The sequence below is a fragment of the Phocoena sinus genome, chromosome 5 (genome assembly GCF_008692025.1).
Source record: "Phocoena sinus isolate mPhoSin1 chromosome 5, mPhoSin1.pri, whole genome shotgun sequence".
Lineage (NCBI taxonomy): Eukaryota > Metazoa > Chordata > Mammalia > Artiodactyla > Phocoenidae > Phocoena > Phocoena sinus.
This window is the reverse complement of record NC_045767.1, coordinates 121,724,955-121,734,862: the sequence shown is the minus strand read 5'-3', so window position 1 is coordinate 121,734,862 and position 9,908 is coordinate 121,724,955. Positions and strand designations below refer to the sequence as shown.

Sequence of the window (9,908 nt, the reverse complement as noted above, 5' to 3'; positions counted from 1 at the left end):
CCCATTGAAATAGATAAGGGAGAGATCACACCTTTTTTTGAAGGTACATGAGAAAGTAACTAGGTGTGAAGGTGCCAGGATTGAAATGCATATTTTTTAAATATTTGGAAACTTTTTAAATTCTAAGCACAGCTCTGCTCCAATGAATGGTGAATACTGTCAATAGTTGCCTACTTTTTTTCTACCTGGAAAGAAATCACATTAAGAATTTTTTCTTTGAATTTAAGGGCAAATGTTTGACATCATTTTTACAGTCCTTTGGTGATGCGGGTAAGATGTCTGTGTTGCCTTCATGCATTTGGAGAAAGCATAGTGAGCACAGCTCCTAGAGTTGACTCTGTTTTATACTCTGGATCTCCTGCATAACTTGTTGACTTTGGGCAAGTTACTTAACCTCTCTGCGTCTGATCATTTATCCATAAAATGGAGATTGACAGTGGTCTCATTGCATAGGACTGTTATGAGGAGTACATGAGATGGTTTATGTAAAGCACCTAGAACAGTGCCTAGACGTAGCAAGTCTTATTAAATGTGGGTTAGGTAGTGTGAGAAATCTGAGCTAATGACAAATTTGAGGAGACAGAAAAGATAGGTGGACAAGGTTAAAAATTCAAATTGATGAATGATTGTGGAATTATAAAGATATGTTGCTCTAATAGAATATTCTGGTAAAAATTAAAATGTATACCGATCTTATAATCTGATATATCTGCATTTGGCCATTAGGAAAACTACAGAAAAAGCCTTTACACAATGAGTAATTTTTTCAAAGGCAGTTGCTAAAGGAGCTCAAATGATTGTTTTCCAGTGAAAAATATTATTGTATTTGAAAAATTATGAAGCTAATGACTACTCTTTATTGATACATAAGCACATGCAATATACAATTGGAATATTATAATGAAGGGTACAAATAGCCTTCGTCAGAAAGGAGATAAATAATTGTTCTGTCACCTTCCCTCAAATATTGTCAAATATATTTTAGCGTGATCATTGCATAAACTCAGAAAAGACAAAGAGGACAAGAGAATTAAAAATATATGATGCTTTATTGTCAAAAATAGACAAACTTTAATTTCCTTTAACAGGAATATTAACTTAAGAGTCTCTATAAGTCACCACTATTTTGTGAGTGTAAAAGACAAGAGAGTCAAAGACAACTGTTAGTAGAAAAAGGACAACAGTTTTACATCCATGCCAGAGACTCCTCGCCCACAGAATTACAGTGACCTTCAGAGCCCTGGACAATAATAGACATGCAAAACAAGCTCGACTTATCCTGGCCCAGTCCTGTAAGATTGGCTTTGTGGTATCTTTCCAAGCATTTGAAGAGTTCAATTTGTTAGAACAGTTACTGATTTGAATAGTGAAATTTTAGGGGATTTATGGGAATAGGATCACACCTGCTTTTGAATTACACCAGGATGAAGCCATGGTCTCTACAACTCTGGCCTTGGGTATGTAAAGTGGTGCTAAGGAGACCTGAATAAGCTCCTTATCCAGGACCTACAGCAAGGATGTGAAGGTCTTCCTGGATGAACATTATAATGTGTTGGCTATGTTCTCTTATTAACATAAAAAAAGATAAAGATCTAGCTAGTTGGAACAAGAGAAAAATAAGGCCTTTATTGTTCCCTAGGGACAGGTATCCAAGGATGAAGAAAGCTGGGTGTGTGCACTGGTTATCTAGATCATGACTTTCATTCTCTAGTCTGTACTATAAACCAGATACCCATGGTCAAAGGAGACTTTGTAAATAGACCCATCTTAATAATTAAATGTGGTAGTGTGCAGCTATCTCCTTTGAAGATTCAGGTTAAGGTGAGTTCCTTTAGTTTTCAGGAGAGGCCAAGGATGAGATGACACTGACATGATGAGATGGTCCATCTGAGATCAAGTGTAAAAGCAAAAAGAAGCTAGATTATCAAGTGAATGAGAAAGGAACTGGAACTCACTTCCCGTCCTTATACACATTCACCATTCACTCAATGGAAAAGTAATCAACTTCATGCAAAAAAATCAGCATTTTCCATTTTTCTAGTTTAAAGGTAAAATTCAATACTTAAGAACTAGAAAAACTGAGCTTATATTGTACCATAAAGTTATTTAAAACAATACTGTGGTTACTGAAATGGTAGCTCAAGCTTTTGCCACCTCTTTGAAACAGAAGAGCGGAGAGGATGCAGAGAGACAGAGAAGTACATAACTCTGTTCTTACTGTGACATTCCTTATTCACATTTGCGTGGGGTTAAGTTTTAATTAAGCTCACCTACTTAATTCTATCCTCCTGTATAAGAACATGTGAGTAGGGGCAGGAAATGGGTGGTATGAGCTTTTGCAAGTTTTGATGGGCTAAGCATCATTCAGTTAAGATTCTGTGATTGAAAGGATCACTCTGAAAACTTACAGAAAAAAAGCCATATGAAAATCAGACTAGGCAAAGTGGGTTCATACAGTCTAGTAGCAAGACTACCTGGAAAACTTGTGGAGTCAAATAAAAAACTAAAGTGGATTGCTTCTTTTTTTTCCTTATTCCATTCCATTCCATTTTGTAAAAGCTGTGATAAATGTAGGTAATGTACTCTCTTGTGGGTCATTTTTCAAAAGTCCCCAGATAAGCCCTTGAGTTGGGGTGGCCATGAATATGAAATAGAAAGAAGATGAACTCAGTTTGGGGTTTCCTACCAAGAGCAGGCACGGCAAACTACAATGACTTCAATGGAGCGCTGCGAAGTTTTATTACCCAGTCATAAAAAGGACCCTTTCCAGTGCTTCCCTTTCAGCACTCTTCAATGACTGTTGTACCAATCAAGGAGTAAAGCTTTTTCTTAACAAGTCGGAATCCTGAGCTCAGGATCAGAGTTCGCCTGAGGCCAGAAGAGAAGCGACCTCGACTAAAGAAAAAATCCCTGAAGCTCGTCCATGAGCAGTTCTCCTGCTTAAACACCAGGGTAAGCTCAAAGGTGGGCACCACGCTAGAATCACACACAATCCTATCCAGCTTTTTACATACATTTTCAATTTCCAAGTTGACGTGCATAACGCAGCCCCGCAGGCCGCAGGGCTCGGTGGAGGAAAGCCGCAGGACGTCTTGAGCAATCCTCTGGGTCAGTTTCTCAGGAACAAGGACTTTCGAGCAACCGAGTTTGGTGTGCTTTGATTTGGACAGACAGTTCTCCAGCATTTTAACCAAGCTCTGGCAAGTCGTCTCCTCAAATATCACCTCGTTGAGGTTGGGTTCAGGAACAACGTAATCCCAGTAGTCAAAATCTGTGGAAAATGGAAGTTTAAGATTAAAAAAAAAAAAAAATCCAGGAGCAGAAAAAAAACACACTGAGATATAGCAACATTGTTTATTTCTTCTATCTGTTACAGCTACTTGTTCTAATATTTGTTTGGAAGTCAGCTGATCTCACTCTGCTGTTAACTCGCTGGGTAATAAAGCAAATCATTTAACCTGAGACTGAAAGTTCACCTATGAAATAAAGGTTTTGGTAAATAAGGTGGGTAGGCTATAATCATTTTTTAAAAAATTTATATGTGTACACACACACACAATCTGACTACGCATCACAAATCTATTTATGGTTATCTTAGAATACTAGTGATTTTCTTTTCTTTCTTGCTCCCTGATTTGCTTATGGGGGTTTTCTAATTTTCTTTTACAGAGACTATGCATTAGTTCTGGAATAAAAATGTTAATATTTTTTCTTGACTAAGGATTATTACCTTCTAACTCTAAGAATACATTCATTTATTATTGTAAAAAACAGATTTTTTGGTATTGTCCTTTAGTGATGAACTTAAAATGAACTTCGATGAGTTATATTAAACATCAATTAAATTTGTGTTTTCTTTGTAAGTCTTTACTGGAATGACCTGTAGATCCCAATTTTAGCTTCAACCTCTTCGATTAAAAATTGCTCAAAGAGAAGACCTCTGAGGTTCACATGGATATTTATAACTGGCTGGGTAGTTTTTTGTAGCCAAACAAAACAAAGTACTCCTAGGGAAACAAAATTAGATTTGCTCAAAGGAAAGGAGATAGCTCTGCATTTGGTCACCTACGTTCCAAATTAATCCTACCACTTGGCAGGATGCCTCACCACACACAGTCAACTAAGCAGGCACAGGCAGATGCCCTGCGGGCTCCCCACCCTAAGCATACTGCACTTCACTGGCTACTGCATTTTCCTCTCTCCACATCACGTATAAACTTAGATCATTGCTTTTTTTTAAACTAATTGAAACAAATGCACTCCAAATTATAAGGCTCCATATTTTATCTGCGTTGAAAATAGAGAATTTTAGAGCTTTGGCCTATAAAATTAGATCATCAACCACTCTGCCTTCTAAATGAGGAAGGCCCAAAGATCTTAAGCAATTGGTCTATGCCCACAGCTCCTGAGTGGCAGAGCACTGTGTTACTTTAGAAACTCCTGTTTAAAATTGCAAATGACAATATGTCCAGCATCACTGCCGTTTTAAAGTTTCCTTTTGGCCTTAAAAAATGAAATAATATCCACAAATAGAATACTACTCAGAAACAAAAAGGAACACATACTGATAGAAGCAACAGCATGGATCTCAAAATCATTAGGCTGTGGGAAAGGAACCAGATACAGAAGAGTACATATTTCATGCTCCATCTGCATGCAACCCTAGAGGTGAAAGTAATCTATAGGGACAAAAAGCAGATCAGTGTTTCCCTGGGGACGGGAGAGGTAGGGTGGGGAATTGATGGCAAAGGGGTACATGGGACTTTGGGGGCAGAAGGTGATGGTAGTGGTTACACAGGTGAATACATTTGTTAAAACACACATAACTGTACACTTAAAATTCACCATAACTTCACAACCATGTAGGGTAGGGACCTGTACAGTTTTTAACCCCAAAGAGTCTATTAGCCGCAGACTAGATGGATGCAGCCCTTGGGATTTTATCTTTTGCTTCTTTTGTTTCTCACCATCATGGACAGAAGATGCTAAAAGTTTGGAAAGGAGTCTCAGATGGATTTTGTGGCACCTCCAACATTCAAGGTGGGGGTCGACACTGCACGCCCGCCGATCCCATCTATCCAGGGCCTGCGACCTTTGGAGGGAAGAGAGGTAGGCGGTTGAGAAACTCACCATTTAGTAGGTTCCCCGGGTGGAAGCCACGGTCCAGCAACTCCGAAATGCTAGCCGGGTTCTTACTGCTCAAACTGCCCGTTGCAACCATGGTCAACGGCTCTGTTTCCCTCGCGGGGCGGAACGGCCTTTCCGGGGCGCTAGAAAAAGGAGGCAAGAAGGACAGATTTGCAAAAGCAAGCAAGACGTGCAAGCAAGGCGTCCTAAAATGCCCAGAGTCCTCGGAGCGAACAAGCCGAAGCATTCCTTTTCCAAAGGGGAGGAACCGGCCTCTGCAACTCAGGTTCACAAAACTTTGGGAGCGGAGACGCCTACAGTCACAACCTGAAACTAATTCAAAGTTAGCAAAACTTGGAGCCGGCTTGCCCCGCGGAGCTCACCACTGCGCCCGGAGCACCGGAGCCCCCCAGGCCCCGCTCCTCCCACCCAGGCTCACTTGCTGGGAGTTCGCCGGGGCCGACGCGCTCGCTGGCCAAAAAGCTGCGGGTAAACCGAGGCAGGCACCGTCTTCAGGAGGCCCCTCCCTCGGGGGCTTAGGGACCTGCGGACCCAAGCGGCAATCGGCACCCCGCTCGCCCCCAGCCCACCCCGCCCCGGCTCCACTAAGCTGCCTCGCCTCTGGGGCGGCGGGCGTTTTATAGGCCCAGCCTCCTCACCCTGCTCCGGCCCGCCCACCTGCGCCGCCCCGCCCCGGCCCCGGGCCCCGCCTCTCCAGGGTCCGGTTGCAGCCCAACCCCGATAGTTCCAGCAACCCTAGGCTAGCCGCTGGGAGTTTAGGCTAAGTTTGCGGTAGGGTTGACACCTGCTGTTTCCTGGGTGGGCCGCGAGTGCAATTCCGGGTGCACGACTCGCCCAAAACTCACCGTTCTCCTCCGCCACCAACCAGGATTCTTTGGTGCGACCCCTCCCCTAGCGTGCGCGCACACACTCACACTCCGGATGCCCTTGTTGACTTTCTGTCCTGGGCAGCGGGAAGCTTTCGGCCTTTTGTCTATTACCGTGACCTGAGGCTTTGCTCTGTCAGACTGACCACTTTGCTTAAATCTGTGTAGATGTTCAATGGGCATCATCTCTGCGCTTAGTTCTGGCCTCTCACCGAGTCAACTCTACTCCGCGTCCCGTCCCAGCGTCTCTGTATCCTCCTCTCCCGCACGCGGTCAGCTCTAGCTTGCCTTCCCGCATCCGAGGCTCTGCAGCCTCGGGTCTTCACTGCACCCCCAGCACCCTTCGTACTGCTTCATCTATGACTAATGCGTTTTCACCGCGAGAAAGGGTGAGCCTGGTACTCTTCTAATTAGACCTGGCTCCAGAGCGCCGGGAGCTTGAATGAAGGGGAGTTTGCCAAGAAACTAAACAAAACCATTAGTGGGATTTTAGCTGCTTCCACCACCCTCCCGGGCTCTGGGAGCAGTTGTCATTCGCAAAGGCAGCAGTTCCTGGCAAGCCCCGTTAGCGGGAGGAACTTGGTCTTGGTCGGTCTTGAAGGTGCTCGGGGCGATGAAGATACAAGTACAGTGTTTTATGTCCTGCTAGGGATATAATCCCTGTGAAGCTTGATGCGCAGTCCTGAACCTGAGCCCACAGAGGGACAGAGGAGCGGCTCAGGGTCAACAGGCTCGCCCAACCCATGTCTGGCAAGAAGCCAAACATTATGTGTTCATCCACTGTGCCTAAGCCACCCTGTTCCCGCTTTGGTGCGCCAGTAGAGATGATCTGGTCAGAGTGAGCTTTCCCAAAGACGGTGGTGGGTCAGCAGAGGAGAGGAAGGGGATGCCTGGAGGGAGAAGAGCTTCTACAAGTAGGAGGTTCTAGTGTTGGCTCCCAATCCTTTAGGATTCTGTGTACAAGGATCTGTCGGTTAGGGCCTTGAGAAGCAGTTTCAGCTGTCCAGGCTAGAAACTCTTAGTAAGAAAAACAACAGAAGGGGTAAGGAAGCTGTGATAAACAGATCAGTGGGAGGACACTGGGAGGCAGAGCAGCAGAAATTAAAAGCAGCTTGACAGTCCATTTTTAACTCGACTCAGGCAGCTGTGCTGCCTGAAGGTCAAGGGAGCCAAAGAAGGAGATGTGATAGGCTAGTCTTTGAAAGCAGATTTCCACCTCTACTTCAACAACAGAAAAGGGGAAAATAAGCCCTTTTAAGCCAATTAAAAAGCAATTTCAGTGGCAAATGTGTTCAGGACCAGTGGATGGTCAGTCGGGTATGGCAGCTGGGGGCGGGGGGCAGGCCACAGAGCCTCCTTATTTGGGTGGCAGTGCTAGTGAGACTGCCTCTTACCTGCATCCAAGGAGAGTTATTAGGATTAATATAGTAAATGATCTGGACCTATACCAGTGAAGGAATTACCCATTTCAATTTCCTCAGGGTCTTTAGGCATAACTCATAAACTAAGTACTCCCAAAGGGCCAGAAGGATTATTGTAACTTCTAGAAAGTAGCAGTTTCTCTCGGCTCACCTGGGTAACTGAAAATTTGCAAAGCCCTTGGGGATTTTACTGCAGAAAATAATTTACTTATTATGAAAGACTTTGAATAATACCATTCTTTTTGACTGAATGGGCCTTGCTCTGAGGAATTACAGGGCATAAGTAATGACTGATATAGAAAATGTACCTGGGATAATTAGCGGAGATTGTCCTTTTTTATCTTCTTAAAAGGGTTAAAAAATCCTTTCTATCATTGGTTTGCATCTTTGCAGGGTTAAATAAACAGAGCTGATTTTTCAAAAGGAACTATAGGACAGAATTAGGAAAAACTAAGTGCCATAATAGTCTTGTCAAAAGATGACACACTTAGTCTATTAGAGTTTTTAATGCTGTGGATACAGTTAATTATTTGTAACCGAAAGTTCATCACATTGGTGTACCCCAGGTGTTTATCAGGTGCAGTGATGAAGTATGTTTCATTGCTGTATCCCTCTAATTATCCTCTCTAATTAATACTGTAAAGATAGTTTGTAAGGCTGCTTACTGGAAATAATAGTTGTATATGAAGGGAAAATCTAATTGATTAAATAACTTTATTGCCTTTCATACACCAATGTACTATAACAAACTACCAAAACCATGAGCAAGGACTTTAACTTAAGCATGCTTGCTTTTCTATACTATGATTTACTCATCCACCTTCATACAAAAAAGGGGAATAGCAGTAACAAATGGCAACAGTATGTTCATCTGATGTACACACAAATAAGTTCCATGCTCCCTCATGTATAAATATAGTGTTTATAATGTCATTGCTTACATAAGTGCAAATTCAGAATACCAGGGATTTTGCAAAAAACAAAAGACAATATGATGCTTTGGTATACTGTTATAAGAAATATTTGTGTCTTCTGCATTTGTGATTTAGAGTGTTGAATATTTATTACATGTTTTGCCAGCCATTTTTCTCTCTTTATCCAGCACGTGCTATTGTTCCTGAGCTCTTATTAATACATTTACATTCAGTGCATTGCTTATTTCATAAACTATGACACCAGAGGAAAAAAATGACTGGGTTTCTTAATCTGTACAGTGGATTCAGGGAGGATTTACAGGATATGGAAGTTGATCTGTACACTATCCAAGGTCCCTTAGGAAGCTTATAGGGTTGTTGTGAGGATTAAAAGAGAAACCCTTATAATCAATGCTAAATATTATCTCTTTTTAAATAAACAAATCTGAGATCTTTGAGTGCACACTGTCTTTGGCTTTCCTTGGTTGTGTGAAATTTGTAAATCTAATGCTCATGTGAGTCTTAGAACAGGGCCTGGTACCTAGCAAGTACTTAATGAGTGATAGTTGTTCTGATATTGTAGTCTTCTGGTTCAATGAAAGCTAGAGGGGCTACATGGAGTTAGAGAAGTATTGCTAAAGTAGAACACAATTTATGGTGTTTCCTGTTTGCAGGAAATCTGGAAACTATTTGCCACTGGTTAGGAAAGACGTTTTTATTAGAATATGCATAAGTGTGTTGGGAGCAGGAAGGAGAGCTCCCAATTATATGTAAGAAAATAATGTGGGTAAAAAGTTATCTTGGTTAATCTTTGTTAATCTAGAAAATGGTTTTCTGGAAAAAAGTAAAATTTACAGACATGTAAAATCATTGACTGTAGAACCACCCAATTGTGTCAAGATAGGTATGACATTCTGGATGAGATACTTCATCATTATTTTTATTTGTCTTTGAAGATGTTCCAGCCAATACAATTTCCATTTAGTCATTAAGTATGCAATACGAGTTATTCTATGGAATGTTAAGGGATTTTCCATTACATAAAGAACGTGGAGACTTATTTAGTATAAGACCAAAAAAAGTCCAGTATAAAATAATATGTAATATCTGCTGCTGGCTAAAAGCTGAGAGAATTTTCCAGTAGCAGAAGGCATTGCCTCTCTAAATTCAAGCAGAGAAATGGTTACCATAGTGACTTCTCTCTTAAAATAGTTGTATGATGTTTTCTCTTTATAAACAATGATATGTGTTGTCTCCTTTTAAATAAAGAAAGCTGATAAGTTTAAATGCACACAGTCTGCTTTTCCTTAATTACGCAAAGGTTTCTAATTCAGGTGCCTGCGTAAGAGAGTGTCAGCCAAGAACGTGGAGTAGGCCCTTAACATTTTTCTAGGGATACATTTTGCAAGCCCCAAATTTGAGAATACCATAATGAAATACCATTTCTCTGGAATTCTTATGTGCAGGAAGATAAGAGGAAAATAAAGCTATGTGTTCATATAGGTGCCGCTCCTTCATTGTTCCCCCTTCCTGTGGCAGCCTGGTGTCTTATTCTGGTG

The 9,908-nt window shown here is 41.7% G+C and overlaps 1 protein-coding gene across 2 annotated transcripts; it reads right to left on the bottom strand.

The window, feature by feature from the left end:
- Nucleotides 1-1,030: 1,030 nt before the first annotated feature.
- DDIT4L (DNA damage inducible transcript 4 like) lies at nt 1,031-5,732 on the bottom strand. Of its 2 annotated transcripts, none has more exons than XM_032631761.1 (3): nt 5,567-5,732; nt 5,131-5,270; nt 1,031-3,271 (listed from the first exon to the last, which is right to left on the bottom strand). In XM_032631761.1, the coding sequence occupies exons 2-3, from the start codon at nt 5,219-5,221 to the stop codon at nt 2,781-2,783; spliced, it is 582 nt and encodes a 193-aa protein (XP_032487652.1). In that variant the 5' UTR covers nt 5,222-5,270; nt 5,567-5,732; the 3' UTR covers nt 1,031-2,780. The 2 variants fall into 2 exon arrangements, with proteins under 2 accessions (XP_032487652.1, XP_032487653.1); XM_032631762.1 differs by having other exon boundaries at nt 5,511-5,716.
- Nucleotides 5,733-9,908: the final 4,176 nt, after the last annotated feature.

Excerpts from the sequence above, each read along its gene's own strand:
- DDIT4L (XM_032631761.1), bottom strand. The coding sequence starts at position 5,221 with ATGGTTGCAACGGGCAGTTTGAGCAGTAAGAACCCGGCTAGCATTTCG. Across the intron at positions 3,272-5,130 it reads CCCGGGGAACCTACTAAATG|ATTTTGACTACTGGGATTAC; the intron begins GTGAGTTTCTCA and ends CATTTTCCACAG.